Source organism: Notolepis coatsorum (genome assembly GCF_963971535.1).
Source record: "Notolepis coatsorum genome assembly, contig: SCAFFOLD_3806, whole genome shotgun sequence".
Classification (NCBI taxonomy): domain Eukaryota; kingdom Metazoa; phylum Chordata; class Actinopteri; order Aulopiformes; family Paralepididae; genus Notolepis; species Notolepis coatsorum.
This window is the reverse complement of record NW_028172107.1, coordinates 1-16,252: the sequence shown is the minus strand read 5'-3', so window position 1 is coordinate 16,252 and position 16,252 is coordinate 1. Positions and strand designations below refer to the sequence as shown.

Here is a 16,252-nt window from a genome sequence, read left to right as displayed (position 1 = left end):
GTTAATATTATGTGCATTGTGCCTGTCCTGCAGTTTCTAGGGTTAGAAACCTCCCTCTTGAAATGAGTCATTCAGTATTGCAGCCACAATCCCCATAGTTAATAACATGCGTGTGAAGATATCTAGGTAAATGTATACGTTTATGAGCTATGAAGGAGATTTTCACCGGCACACGCCTTGATTATCTTCTGATCCAGGGTTGTATTCATACTCCAACTCTCCAACTTGCAGTGCCACTTTCCCCCGCCATTGTACGACAATATCCCCACAGTAAACAAGCATTCTACCTTGTCTATTCTCCCCTATAACCCTAACCCTACGCAACTCACTGCACCGTCTCAATGTAAAGTCGCAGCTTTTTGAAATCTAACACCTGCCACCGAAACCGTCACAGCGGTCGATCGACGCGCAGTGACCCACGTAGGGCTGCAACTAACGATTATTTTGGTAGTAGACTAATCTGTCGATTAGTCGACTAATCTAAAAACAATTATATATAAAAAAATAAAATTATAATTTTTTTTAATTATTATTATTATTATATATTTTTTTTGCACTACCTATCTTTGTGAAAGTGGCTTCTCAGCTCTGATCCAGCTGAAGACAAAGCAGAGGAACAGATTGGACATTGAGCATAACCTCCGAGTTGCTTTGAGACTCTTGTCAGGAGCAAACAACATCCCCTGTTATCCCATTAGTTCCCTGGGATGTTAAGCTAAGAAGTCTGCTAAGAAGGATATATTATTTATTATTATTATTATTATTATTATTATTATTATTATTATTATTATTATTATTATTATTATTATTATTATTATTATTATTATTATTATTATTATTATTATTATTATTATTATTATTATTATTATTATTATTATTATTATTATTATTATTATTATTATTATTATTATTATTATTATTATTATTATTATTATTATTATTATTATTATTATTATTATTATTATTATTATTATTATTATTATTTTATTTCATTGTGTTTTTAGCCCTAGTTGCACTTTTGTTGCAACCCCAGTTATCCCATTAGTTCCCCCAAACTTACTGTCGGTCTGTTATGTTAAGCTAAGAAGTCTTCAGCTGGACCAGAGCTGAGAAGCCACTTTCACAAAGATAGGTAGTGCAAAAAATAAAAATTATAATTTTTTTTATAAATTAATAAAAAAAAATGAACGACTAATCGACGCAAAAAGTCTGCGTCGACGAGTTTTTATGATACGACGTCGTCGATTATGTCGACTAATCGTTGCAGCCCTAGACCCACGTCCAACGAATCCGACGAGAAAAAAAAAATAACCACGCTAACTAACCTAAGACGATGGCCAGCATCTGGGTGGCCTTCTTCTCCTTCTGCTGGGAGATCTTCCGTTTGCTCAGCGTCTTCAGGGACGTCTGGGTCTTCCCGTTGGCTACTAAGGCCTGCGTCTGGAAGGCTCTGGTCACGACGGGTGCCGCGTCCGCGTCCGCCGGGGGGGCGGCGGGGGGTCTTTGGCGGTTGGGTCTCCGTTCTCTGCCTTTTTTAGACGTGCAGCCGCCTCCTCGGGCGGGCTGGGGGTGGGGGGCGCGGCGGAGGTGGGGGTGGCGGGCGCGAAGGTGGGGGTGGGGGGCGCGGAGGTGGGGCTGCCGTTGACGACCTTGGTGGGCAGGAGGCGCTGGCGGCAGGAGGGGGGGCTGGTCGCCGGGACGACGCCGACGGCAGACTGGTGCTGATGCTGCGGCTGCTGCTGCGTCTGTTTCTGGCTGCTGCCGTGGTTCAGCTCGTCCAGCTCCAGCCCATCATCGGCTTCGTCGGCTACTTCCTTGATGAAGATCTGAGGATAGTTTGAGATAAACACGGAGACATTTAACACTATAGCACAGCCGACAAGGGGTCACACGTGACCCCTAGGCATTTTCAATAAATGTATCCTCGTCACTCGTCGGTCGAGCTCCAGCTCTCTGTCACTCAATGACTTTTTCCTAAAAGTACCCATTTTATCTGCAGCACGGTTTCTGACATTTCAAAATGACTTCAGGAAAATGGAATTAAAGAACGTTAATTCAGCTATTTCTGCTGAGCGGCCACCTCCCTCCCTCCTTGACCCTCCCTCCCTCCCTTTCACTCTCTCCCTCCCTTTCTCTCTCTCCCTTTCTCTCCCCCCTCCCTTTCTCTCTCTCCCTCCCTCCCTCTCTCTACCTCCCTCTCTCCTTCTCCCTCCCTCTCCCGCCCTCTCTCTTTCTCCCTATCTTTCCCTCTCTCTATATCTCCCTCTCCCTCCTTCTCACTTCCTCTCCCTCCTTCCCTTCCTCTCTCCCTCCCTCCCTCTCTCCCTCTCTCTCCCTTCCTCCCTTTCTCCTTCTCCCTCCCTCCCTCCCTCATTGACCCTCCCTCCCATCTCCATTCTAAAGGTTGTCGGGTCATCTGACCCGTTCCCGGGCGGGAATTAGTGTAATTCTCTCCATGGCTGTGCTAGTGTTAAAGGGAGGGAGACATGGGCATCATCACCATCATCATCATTACCACTCATTCTGGGTCTGTTGTGTTTATAGCAGGAGAACGTTTTCAAATCATGTCTTCTGAGGACGACGCATCGCTAACTCCTTTAGAGGGAAAACAAATCCCTCCTTTTCACCCGTTTACCTTTTTAAGAGAGAAAAAGATCTAACGGGCAAATAATCTTTTGACAACGCACCACCTTTTTCTTGTTGACGGGACAACTCCCGTTGGATTTGACGATCACGGCGCAGAGCCTCACGTCTTCTGGGTGAGTGCACTTATCCTGAAACGAGGACACAGCGGGAGAGCGGGGATCAGAGGAGGGGAGCGGGGATCAGAGGAGGGGAGCAGGGATCAGAGGAGGAGAGCAAGGATCAGAGGAGGAGGCTGTCAGAAGGGTGTCTAATGCTGCAGTTATACTTAGAAAGGACTACTTTCACAGGACTATAAGTTCTGGCCTAATGTAAAAGTGTAAAAAAAACTTTTAAATACCTTTAAAAAGTGTGTTTTGAACCCACATCATAATCTGTTTAGTGTAAAACACAAGAAAAAGGATGGCTTTTGGTTCCTCCTTTGGGGGAAATGCTGCTATATTCTGTAAATCCAAAACTATTTGAAGTTGAACCTTTAATTAAGGTTCTTAGTTTATTATTTGATTCTATTGGAAACACCATTGTTAGGTCCATTTGATAATGACTGGTTCCATATGGATGGTTTTGGTGGAAGTCCTGGAGAACAGGCTTAGACTAGACTCCCTGTTGGATTCGTTGCAGTGTTTGCTAACATCAACAACTGTCAGGAGGTCGAATCTAGTCCGGTCTAAACTGGCAGGGCTCCCGGTGTAGGTTCGACACACACACACACACACACACACACAAGACATGCCTAACCATGAGTAATACAGGTCGCTGCATGAAAAGCATTTATTGGTTTCCTCTGCTGAACCAATTGATCTGATCTATTTTTTTTTCTTCAAATCGATAAGCAGAGAAACAGTTGTTTAAGCCGCATCATAATCACTGCAGAGTCTTTCAACCCAAACCCACCCGTGAGAAGCTAACGTCTGTATGATGTGAGCCGTCAATATATAGGAGGCTAAAGAACAACAACATTACAATGTGTCGTGGGTCATTGAGCCCTTTCAATCTGTGAGCTTGAATGTTACCCATTGTGTGTTTCCAATGAGAAATCAATGGTCTCCTACGCAACTATACGCTGTGATGTATTATGATGCCTTGGCACAGGACCTTGGGATGTAATTGACCTCATCTCAAGCCCCACCCTCCCCCCAATGGTCGAAGAGAACAGTTGTGATTGGAGGAACAGGATGTGGGCAGAGCTTGAGGTACCCTTTCACTACCAAACTACAGAAGGTTAACCCTTTCACTACCAAACTACAGAAGGTTAACCCTTTCACTACCAAACTACAGAAGGTTAACCCTTTCACTACCACACTACAGAATGTTAACCCTTTCACTAACACAACACGGAAGGTTAACCCTTTCACTACCACACTACAGCATGTTAACCCTTTCACTACCACACTGCATAAGGTTAACCCTTTCACTACCACACTACAGGAGGTTAACCCTTTCGCTACCACACTACAGAAGGTTAACCCTTTCACTACCACACTACGGAAGGTTAACCCTTTCACTAACACAACACGGACGGTTAACCCTTTCACTACCACGCTGCAGAAGGTTAACCCTTTCACTAACCACACTACAGAAGGTTAACCCTGTCACTACCACACTACAGCAGGTTAACCTTTTCACTACCACACTACAGAAGGTTAACCTTTCACTACCACACTCCAGGAGGTTAACCCATTCACTACATTACAGGAGGTTAACCCTTTCACTACCACACTACAGAAGGGTAACCTTTCACTACCACACTACATGAGGTTAACCCTTTCACTACCACACTCCAGGAGGTTAACCCGTTCACTACACTACAGGAGGTTAACCCTTTCACTACCACACTACAGAAGGTTAACCTTTCACTACCACACTACAGAAGGTTAACCCTTTCACTACCACACTACATGAGGTTAACCTTTCACTACCACACTACAGGAGGTTAACCCTTTCACTACCACACTACAGAAGATTAACCCTGTCACTACCACACTACAGCAGGTTAACCCTGTCACTACCACACTACAGAAGGTTAACCCTTTCACTACCACACTACAGGAGGTTAACCCTTTCACTACCACACTACAGAAGGAACAACGCTCTAAAACCCACTCGTGCAGATGGTGCTGAAAAGAAACAGTGTGAAAACGGAGGAGCTCCTCTCACTTTCAGCGTGGTGACCATGTCGCGGTCGACGGCCCCCCCCCCCCCGCCGCTTGGGCTTGGTGTTGACCCGTTTCCTCCTCTTCCTCAGCACCACGTAGATCTGCACATAGACGAGCAGGGTGACGATGAAGGGGACGTAGAAGGACACGATGGAGGAGTAGACCACAAAGGCAGGGTTGGCGATCACACACTCAGACTCGTCACGAGTAGCTGTGGGAAGGAGCACAGGGTGAGCGCAGCCCTCCAGGGGGGTCGGAGGTCACGAGGTCAAGGTTCTGTCTCAACGTCACAGGCAACAGACTCTCACTGCCGGGTCAGCAGCGGTCGATTAGATTAGATTAGATTAGATTAGATTAGATTAGATTAGATTAGATTAGATTAGATTAGATTAGATTAGATTAGATTAGATTAGATTCAAATGTATTGTTTTTTTTATGGAATTCGAGAACGGCCAGGTCTTTATTTATTATTGTATTGCCGTTTTCTCATGACAACGACTTATTATTTCGTTATCTCGATATAACAACGTCTGTTTTCTCGTGATAACGACTTATTATTTCGTTATCTCGATAAAACAATGTCTGTTTTCTCGCGATAACGACTTATTATTTTGTTATCTCGATAAAACAACGTCTGTTTTCTCGCGATAACGACTTATTATTTCGTTATCTCGATAAAACAACGTCTGTTTTATTTACAACATAAATGTCATGTATGTCGTGAATGTCATAAATGTCACTATGAATTGAAAATGGGGGACCCTGGTGTAAACAAGACAAACGTCTTTCTCTGGTCTGCATCCCCTTAACAATTGTGTGTATTGAGCCTGTACTGTATTGTACCCATTCTGCAATCTGTTAAATAAAGTTTTCATTCATTCATTCATTCATTCATTCATTCATTCATTCATTCATTCATTCATTCATTCTGTATTCTCGTGACAACGACTTATTATTTCGTTATCTCGATAAAACAAAGTCTGTTTTCTCGTGATAACGGTGGATTTATTTCATTATTTCGATATAACAGATATAATTACCCAGAACCAGGTGCAGAACTCGGAGGTGGCTGCGAGCTGGTTCGTGTGATCGTCCTGAGTTCAGCCTTCAAGAGCTTCCTTTATCGAGATAACGAAATAACAAGTCGTTGTCACGAGAAAACAGACGTTGTCGCGTCGAGATAACGAAAAAATAAGTCGTTCATCATGTCATCACGAGAAAACGGCAATGAAATAATAAATAAAGACGTGGGCGTTCTCGGCTTCCATAGTTTTTTAATCTAACATTATAACAATTATTTATCATGCAGCACAAGTACAGTACAACAAAAATAAGTTTGACATCCAACCAGAGTGCAAATGTAACAGTAAAGTGCACCAGCAATATACAATGTACAGATGATTAAACAGGGGGAAAAATATACAAATGAGTACTACTGAGTGTAGTGCTAATCAGATGTATGTACAGAGGTGTAGTATAATATTTACAGTGATACAGGTGTAAAGACAGTATGGTAGTAAGTCATACTGGCCAGCAGCGTAACTAGTACTAGTAGTTTATGTACAGATATAGATATAGTATCTACAGATATGTAAAAGGACTATGTGTATATATATGTGATGAGAATAAATATATATGGTATATACAGCATTATAGTGCATGCTATCATACAGAGCTATGGGTTATATGCAGGAGTATAAGTAAGTAAATAGAGGGGTTATATGCAGGTTTATTCAGACAGATATGTATATATATATATATGCGGTAAGTATACCACACACACCACCACCACCACCACACACACGCTGGAGAACACACAGCTGACGGATCAAATGATCTGCACAGCCTCTGAGTCCTTACTCTCTGGGTGAAATGCTGTACATCTTCACTGGCTGTGTGTCCGAGGAGGCAGCGTGATGAAACCGTGTGAGAAACGGGGCGTCTTAGGGGCCGACTATATGTTGATTGAATGCTATACGGCCTACGGTGACCTTCTTCCATCACATCAATATGGATGGAGTGACCCTTGAACCGCTATTATAAGAACTCTTTGGAATTGAGTCTTTGCCTACAGCTACGTGTCGCGCTCGGTGGGTGTATCGGTGAGGGCCCAGGAGAGTGTATCGGTGAGGACCCAGGGGAGTGCAATGGTGAGGACCCAGGGGAGTGTATCGGTGAGGACCCAGAGGAGTGTATCGGTGAGGACCCAGGGGAGTGTATCGGTGAGGACCCAGGGGAGTGTATCGGTGAGGACCCAGGGGAGTGTATCGGTGAGGATCCAGGGGAGTGTATCAGTGAGGACCCAGGGGAGTGTATCGGTGAGGACCCAGGGGAGTGTATCGGTGAGGACCCAGGGGAGTGTATCGGTGAGGACCCAGGGGAGTGTATCGGTGAGGACCCAGGGGAGTGTATCGGTGAGGACCCAGGGGAGTGTATCGGTGAGGACCCAGGGGAGTGCAGTGGTGAGGACCCAGGGGAGTGTATCGGTGAGGACCCAGGGGAGTGTATCGGTGAGGACCCAGGGGAGTGCAGTGGTGAGGACCCAGGGGAGTGTATCGGTGAGGACCCAGGGGAGTGGAGTGGTGAGGACCCATGGGAGTGTATCGGTGAGGACCCAGGGGAGTGCAGTGGTGAGGACCCAGGGGAGTGTATCGTGAGGACCCAGGGGAGTGTAGTGGTGAGGACCCAGGGGAGTGTATCGTGAGGACCCAGGGGAGTGTATCGGTGAGGACCCAGGGGAGTGTATCGGTGAGGACCCAGGGGAGTGTATCGGTGAGGACCCAGGGGGGTGCAGTGGTGAGGACCCAGGGGAGTGTATCGGTGAGGACCCAGGGGAGTGCAGTGGTGAGGACCCAGGGGAGTGCAGTGGTGAGGACCCAGGGGAGTGTAGTGGTGAGGACCCAGGGGAGTGCAGTGGTGAGGACCCAGGGGAGTGTATCGGTGAGGACCCAGGGGAGTGCAGTGGTGAGGACCCAGGGGAGTGCAGTGGTGAGGACCCAGGGGAGTGTAGTGGTGAGGACCCAGGGGAGTGCAGTGGTGAGGACCCAGGGGAGTGTATCGGTGAGGACCCAGGGGAGTGCAGTGGTGAGGACCCAGGGGAGTGTATCGGTGAGGACCCAGGGGAGTGTATCGGTGAGGACCCAGGGGAGTGCAGTGGTGAGGACCCAGGGGAGTGCAGTGGTGAGGACCCAGGGGAGTGTATCGGTGAGGACCCAGGGGAGTGTATCGGTGAGGACCCAGGGGAGTGTATCGGTGAGGACCCAGGGGAGTGTATCGGTGAGGACCCAGGGGAGTGTATCGGTGAGGACCCAGGGGAGTGCAGTGGCAAATTCTGTGCCATTTGGCCAGATGGCGCTATTGTGTGCTATTGAGAACGCTGCAAGCGGCCATACTGAGGGTCTCTGCAAGCAGCCATACTGAGGGGCTCTGCAAGCAGCCATACTGAGGGGCTCTGCAAGCAGTCATAGTGAGGGGCTCTGCAAGCAGCCATACTGAGGGGCTCTGCAAGCAGCCATACTGAGGGGCTCTGCAAGCAGTCATAGTGAGGGGCTCTGCAAGCAGCCATACTGAGGGGCTCTGCAAGCAGTCATACTGAGGGGCTCTGCAAGCAGTCATAGTGAGGGGCTCTGCAAGCAGCCATACTGAGGGTCTCTACAGCGCTGCAAGCGGCACTTCTGGGGGCCAAGCCAATCAACAGGCCCGTTCCAAACAGCCACGCCCCCAGAACAGGCACCGTTCCAAACAGCCACGCCCCCAGAACAGGCACCGTTCCAAACAGCCACGCCCCCAGAACAGGCACCGTTCCAAACAGCCACGCCCCCAGAACAGGCCCATTCCAAACCGCCACGCCCCCAGAACAGGCACCGTTCCAAACAGCCACGCCCCCAGAACAGGCCCGTTCCAAACAGCCACGCCCCCAGAACAGCCACCGTTCCAAACAGCCACGCACCCAGAACAGGCGCGTTCCAAACAGCCACGCCCCCAGAACAGGCCCTTTCCAAACAGCCACGCCCCCAGAACAGGCCCTTTCCAAACAGTAGAGTTACCTATAGATCATATAGCAGCTCCCACCAGTCCTGGCAAACCGTGTATAATGTGGACATTTCAATTCATGCACCACGAGCTTGGGCTTACATACAGTAGTGGAGTTTCGTAAGTATAGGGCCTATTATGTCAGACGTACAGTATATGAAAGGGGTGGCTTTAGACATGGAAAGCCCACGCAAATAAAACGTCCCACATTCATATACAAGGACTTTGTAAGCACCTTTATAAAATAGCCAGTCACTATTTTAGATAAAAGGGCACTTCCAGATTAGAGGGTAGCCCTTTGCTTTTAAAAGAACACGCCAACATTTTGGGAACCAACGCCACGCCAACATTAGCTTACCGTCTTCTCCAGAGAGAGACAAGAAGATAGATACCAGTTTCCTCTCTGTGCGTTCAGTAGGAAGGAAGCTATCTGGCTGCACGTTAGCCTAGCTTAGCACAATGAATGGAAGCGGACATGACCGGTTAGTCTTCGGGAGAGGTGTTAGTTGGACAATGCCTAGGCTAACCGGTCATGTCCGCTTCCATTCATTGTGCGAAGCTAGGCTAACGTGCAGCCAGATAGCTTCCTACTGAACGCACAGAGAGGAAACTGGTATCTATCTTCTTGTCTCTCTCTGGAGAAGACGGTAAGGTAATTATCCAAAAACGTTGGCGTGTTCCTTTAACCCTTCTGCCTTGTTAGGTAAGTGACAGAGTTGGCACATCAGTGCATCACGTTCAAGGTCATAAAAAAATTAATTTGTAATATTTCGTTCCAATTCTTTTTTTATGAATACCACTATGAACCTAACTCAACATATCTATCAAAGAGTCCAAAGATTTCCGAATTGTAACTCCTTATATTCCCGTTTGTGTTAGGGTTAGGGGTTAGGGGTTAGGGGTTAGGGTTAGGGTTAGGGTTAGGGGTTAGGGGTTAGGGTTAGGGTTAGGGGTTAGGGTTAGGGTTAGGGTAGGGCTGACCCCTATTAATCGATTAGTCGACTAATCGGTCGAAAGGAGCCGTAGTCGACTGGCCAACCTCTTAGTCGAATATAATACAAAAAAAAATAAAAAAAATATATATATATATATATATAATTTTTTTATCATTCTTTCCAAAAGAAAAGAGGCCTAGAAGCGTGGCTAACGCTAATGGCACGCATACCAGAGGCTAACTGCCTAAGAAAACAGGCACAGAGGCACTGAAAGAGGATTTCACCCATTTAATGAACACACTAGACTAGACAAATATCAAGATGTATCCATCAGTGGACCAATTGCATGCTTTTGCAGAGGACAAGAAGCCTTCAGTCGACTCCTTCAGACATTAAGCACCCCCCACAGCCCAAATGGAATGATATATAAAAAAATTAAAATAAAACTTTTAAAATATTGTACTTTTTTTTTTTTTTTTTTCTACCAATAGTCGACTAACGGCAAATTTTGGCCAATCCTAGTCGACCATCCAAATCCTTAGTCGGGGACAGCCCTAGGTTAAGGGTTAAACCCCTAATGGCATGAAATAAACCACTAGGGTGGTCAAATGGGTAACTTTTCTGTTAGAGATTTTACAAAATACAATCTTTTCAAATGATGTAAATATATGAAAAATAAGCAAACGGACCAAATTTCATGACATAATCATCAACACAGCCACCGCTGTACACACGCACGCACGCACACGCACGCACTCACTCACGCACACACACAAACACACAAACACGGCTAAATACACGAAATCATTGCTAAGAAGGCAGAAGGCTTAAGTAGGGGAGCGGGGCAGCTGTGGACGGGGGGCGTCTGAACCCGTTCTTACCTGTGTTGTTTAGGCCAAACAACAAGGGACACGATATGGCAAACGACAGAACCCACACCACAGATATCATCACCGTGACCCGCCGTCTGGAGCTGTAGCGCGTGTTGTACAGCATCGGCATGGCAACGGCCGTGTAGCTGTGGGGGGGGGGGGGGGGGGGGGGGGGAGAGGGGGAGGGGGGGGGGGGGGGGGGGGGGGAGAGGGGGAGGGGGGGGGGGTCAACAAAACAAAGTTCTTTGGTTATGATGCTTTTTTTTTTTATCATGACAACAGCTGGGTGAGTATAGGAGCATCTGACGTATCTGTGAAGTATCTGTGAAGTATCTGGGAAGTATCTGGGAAGTATCTGTGAAGTATCTGTGAAGTATCTGTGAAGTATCTGTGAAGTATCTGTGAAGTATCTGGGAAGTATCTGGGAAGTATCTGGGAAGTATCTGTGAAGTATCTGTGAAGTATCTGTGACGTATTTGGGAAGTATCTGTGAAATATCTGTGAAGTATCTGTGACGTATTTGGGAAGTATCTGGGAAGTATCTGTGAAGTATCTGTGAAGTATCTGTGACGTATTTGGGAAGTATCTGTGAAGTATCTGGGAAGTATCTGTGAAGTATCTGTGAAGTATCTGTGAAGTATCTGTGAAGTATCTGTGAAGTATCTGTGAAGTATCAGTGACGTATTTGGGAAGTATTTGGGAAGTATCTGTGAAGTATCTGTGACGTATTTGGGAAGTATCTGTGAAGTATCTGTGAAGTATCTGTGAAGTATCTGTGATGTATTTGGGAAGTATTTGCGAATTATCTGTGAAGTATCTGTGGAAGTATTGTTATATTGTAATATTGTTATAGTGTTATATTGTTATAGTGGTATAGTGTTATATAGGGCTGCAACGATTAGTCGATATAATCGACGACGTCGATCATAAAAACTCGTCGACGTGGAATTTTTGTGTCGATGTGTCAATATGATTGTGTTGGATATGATTTAAGCAGTTCCTCTTTCAGTGATTTTTTGAAGGTTGTGATGGATTTTGACAGTTTCAGACTCTCGTCGAGCTCGCTCCAGATCGGCGGGCCCCTGCATACAATGCTTAGGCTGCACATTTAAGTTTTCTCCTCTTGCCAAAGATATATGCCTATTTCTTGTGTTGTGGATGTGCAGCAGACGGCAGACTGGGACAAGCTCAGACAGTCTGTGATTCATGCTGTTTTGTTTACAACTTGATACATAATTGATGCATTTTGGTGTACATTAAACTCAGCGAGCCTCAGGAGACCAAACCTGAACACTTTACGTATTTGGAGACTTATGTGGAGCTTCTTTTCTGGCCGAAATATAGTTCAAGTTAAGTTGACTTCAAGAATCAACTCTACCGCTAATGTCGGAGAACGCACAGCAAACACATCAAATGATGCACAGATCCGCAGATTCCTCTCTAACCATCTGGGGCGAGATACTGAACAGCTGCACCGGCGCGATGAGAACCGCATGAGGAACGGGGCGTCTTAGGGCCGACTATATGTTGATTGAATGCTATACGGCCTCTGGTGACCTTCTCAATATGGATGAAGTGACCCTTGAACCGCTATTATAATAACTCCTCGGTCTGCCCCTGTGGCTGTGTGCTGTGGGTCAGTGGCGCCTGATGCAGGGGTCGTTGGCACCGAGGGCTCATCGGATGCAGGGGTCGTCACGCACTCTCTCGGGCCTTCTCACGTGATGCACCCCGCAATCACTCTCCACCTTCAAATCCCGTCTCAAAACCTACCTGTTCGTTCTCCCTAAGCATTTAACCTTCCCTACCCATAACCACATAACCACCCTCCTCCAACCTGTCACCCCCTTTTCCCCTCCCTTGCCTTCTCTCCTCTCCCGAGAGATAGAGAGAGAGAGAGAGAGAGAGAGAGAGAGAGAGAGAGAGAGAGAGAGAGAGAGAGAGAGAGAGAGAGAGAGAGAGAGAGAGAGACTGAAACATGGAGAGAGAGAGAGAGTCTGAAACATTGAGAGGAAGAGAGAGAGACTGAAACATGGAGAGAGAGAGAGTCTGAAACATGGAGAGAGAGAGAGAGACTGACACATGGAGAGAGAGAGACTGAAACATGGAGAGAGAGAGAGAGAGAGAGAGACAGAGAGAGAGAGAGAGAGAGAGAGAGAGAGAGAGAGAGAGAGAGAGAGAGAGAGAGAGAGAGAGAGAGACTCAGGTCTGAAACATGGAGAGAGAGAGAGTCTGAAACATGGAGAGAGAGAGACAATCAAAATCCATTAGACTCCCCAATTATTGAGCAGGAACTGCTTAAGAAACTACAAACTCTTAAATCTAAAAAGGTTTGTGGACCTAATGGCATCTTGAATGAAAATATGAACAAGAAATTCCAATTGGCTATATTAAAACTATTCAATTTGGTCCTGAGTGTAGGATATTTTCCTGACATCTGGAATCACGGACTCATAACCCCAATCTATAAAAGCGGAGACAAATTTGACCCTATTAATTACAGAGGCATCTGTGTGAACAGTAATCTGGGGAAAGTTTTCTGTAGTATTATGAATACCAGACTTTTAAACTTCCTTACCAAGCACAAGCCAAATTGGATTTATACCAAAACACAGCACAACCGATCATATCTACACCCTACATACCCTAATTGATAAACATATAAACCAAAATAAAACCAAAATATATGCCTGTTTTATTGACTTCCAAAAGGCTTTTGATTCTATTTGGCATACAGGACTGTTCTATAAAGTTATAGAGAGTGGTGTAGGGGGTAAAACATATGATATTATTAAATCAATGTACTCTGGTAATAAATTATGTCCAGCATAGAAATTGGCAAAAAAATAACAGAATTCTTTACCCAATGGCGAGGCGTTTGTCAGGGCTGCAACCTCAGCCCGGCACTCTTCAATATCTATATTAATGAAGTGGCTAATATACTAGAAAAGTCCTCTGCCCCCGGTGTAAGTCTCCACAATCGGGAAGTGAAATGCCTGCTCTTTGCAGATGACCTGGTTGTGTTGTCCCCCACAGCAGATGGCCTACAGCAGAGCCTGGACCTGCTAGAGCATTACTGTCAGACCTGGGCCCTGGCAGTAAACCCCAAAAAGACCAAAATAATGATATTCCAAAAAAGATCCAGATCTCAGGACGTCCCACCAAAGTTCTCAATTGGTACAAAACATGTAGAGTACTGCACACATTACACATATTTAGGCCTAAAACTAAGTTCAACTGGACATTTTAAGGAAGCAGTCAATGAGCTGAGAGGGAAATGGGACAAACACCCCATTGAGACCCTGCATGCAGAGTTCTGTAAGATTCTCCCACATGTCCAGAGGAAAACTACAAACGCACCCCATTGAGACCCTGCATGCAGAGTTTTGTAAGATTCTCCTACATGTCCAGAGGAAAACTACAAACAATGCATGCAGGGCAGAATTAGGCCATTACCCACTAATACTAAAAATACAAAAAAGAGCAATTAACTTTTGGACACACCTAAAACAAAGTGACCCCCTCTCGTACCACTATCAAGCCCTGCAGTGCCAAGAGCTGAGGAGCAGCAGGAACCCCCTTACCCAGCTGGTCCTGAGGCTGAGTCCACAAACCTGCTCTCTTAACACACCCCAGGAACAGAACACATCACCAATCAGAATAAATCAAATTACTACACAGCTAAAACAAAACTACATCACCTATTGGAAAACACAAACAAAAGCACAGAGCAAAATGCAGTGCTATCTGGCTCTAAATCGACAGTACACTGTAACTGAGGGGTTACAAAACCCTGACTGTATTAAAGATTGTGATAGATTAAACCACTGCTAATTATTATTATTATTACTTGCCAGAAAGTACAGTTATAATATGGCAGACACTCAGAATAATACGGCACGGTGACAAAGAAATATCATTTAGAGTATTTATTATTATGCAGCAATTGTACAGAATGGGAATTAAGGGTTGCGCTTGTTTGGCGAAGAATATGAATAAAGTCAGTCAGTAGCAAAGTCAGTTGGAATGAATAATTCCTCAGCTGGGATACTAGACTAAACGCCGCCTGGCGTAGGATGGCACTATAGTGGGCAAACGATGGTACCGCTGGAGACAGGGGGTGTCCTCCCAGAGATGTAAGCTCTGGAGGAAAGAAGAATGTTCGGATACTCAGTCTGTTCACTTGAAGAAGAAGGGGTTCTTGTATAGATCCAGTCCTTGTAATCCAAATGCTCAGCAACAAAGCAATAGCTGTAATCCAATTGCCCGATAGCAATGACGATAGCCAGCTAGCTTCGGTCCTCGAAGCTAGCCCGAGGTAAGATCTTCAAGGTGGTTAAATCCAAACGACAGTGGGTATTAACGAGGCTCTTCTCCACGGTAGTACGTTCCACAATCACTATAATCCAACCAATACTGGTTATGCAAGCGCGGCCGTAGGTTCCAATATGCACATGTCCAGTAGTTCCACGACTAGGCCCTCCTCGTGTACTGGCACTATTACTAAGTCCACGCACACCTGCTAAGGTTTCACTAGTTACTAAACGAACGAACTGCTTGGTAATGCTACATACCGAACGAACTGCTGTAACACGATTCACACTAAATGACGACTCTTTACTTCACATTAAGCTAAGTCGAACTTGACGTTACTGCATTAGCTCTGACACTTTCACTTATTCACTTTAGGTTCCCGACACTCTGTTTAGACGAACTGATTCACACTACATTAGAATCACACTACTGCTGCTGCGCCTTCCACGATATATATACTTAAGTGGCTTTCTAGTGCCAAGCCTCAGCTCTCGTCTCGAATCAATGCGCCGGCACCAGGCATGTTCCAACATGCCCAGACTCGCCTTTGAACCTGACTTCAGGGGCGCGTTGCCTGGCGCCGAGAACGTCAAGGGCATTATCCAATGAGGAAAGCGAATATCACTATGATTCAAACGCAGGCTTAAAGGGATATAGCGTATATATATAAATAATATACAAGTTATATAAAACAATAAAACATAGATTCTCAGCTTTAATCTGGCCCTTCACAACAGTACACCATAGCAGATTATTTGAGCATGGTGACTGATCAACAACTAAAAAGAACCATGACAAAATACAGACTGAGTGAGCACAGCCTCATGTTGAAAAGGGAAGGCACAGGTAAACCTAGCTTCCTGCAGAGCAAAGGCTGTGCTGTCATTGCATCCTCAGTGAGCCTGAAACTGAGTTGCACTTCCTCACCAAATGTGAAAAAACATAAATATATTAGAGAAACGCATTTAAAAAAAAATTAACTAATAACAAAAGGTTTTCTTGCACTACCAGATACAGGAAAACTACCAGTCCTACTAGGGGAGGACTCAACAAGCTGTGAGCTAGCAGCAGCCTATGTTGCTGCCTGCCATAGACTGAGGGACAGTGAGTGACAGTCACCTGACATTGTTTATGCCGTAATATTTTATGTTCTATTTTATGATGATAATTTTTGTATGTACTATGACATTAATATGTGTTTTGTAATCCATGCTTATGTTATTAATCATTTGCTTTGGCAACGTGTACAAGCTGTGTCATGCCAATAAAGCCACTTGAATTGAATTGAATTGAGTTTGAA

General features: G+C 45.5%; 1 protein-coding gene across 1 annotated transcript; it reads right to left on the bottom strand.

The window, feature by feature from the left end:
• Positions 1-1,320: 1,320 nt before the first annotated feature.
• LOC311248117 (D(2)-like dopamine receptor) lies at positions 1,321-10,784 on the bottom strand (the record flags this gene model as incomplete). The annotated part of the gene is given in 6 exon segments (XM_084339063.1): positions 1,321-1,563; positions 1,650-1,826; positions 2,688-2,774; positions 4,801-4,842; positions 4,844-5,010; positions 10,648-10,784. Coding segments are annotated over 6 exon segments (853 nt in total), but the record flags the coding sequence as incomplete, so codon positions are not given.
• Positions 10,785-16,252: the final 5,468 nt, after the last annotated feature.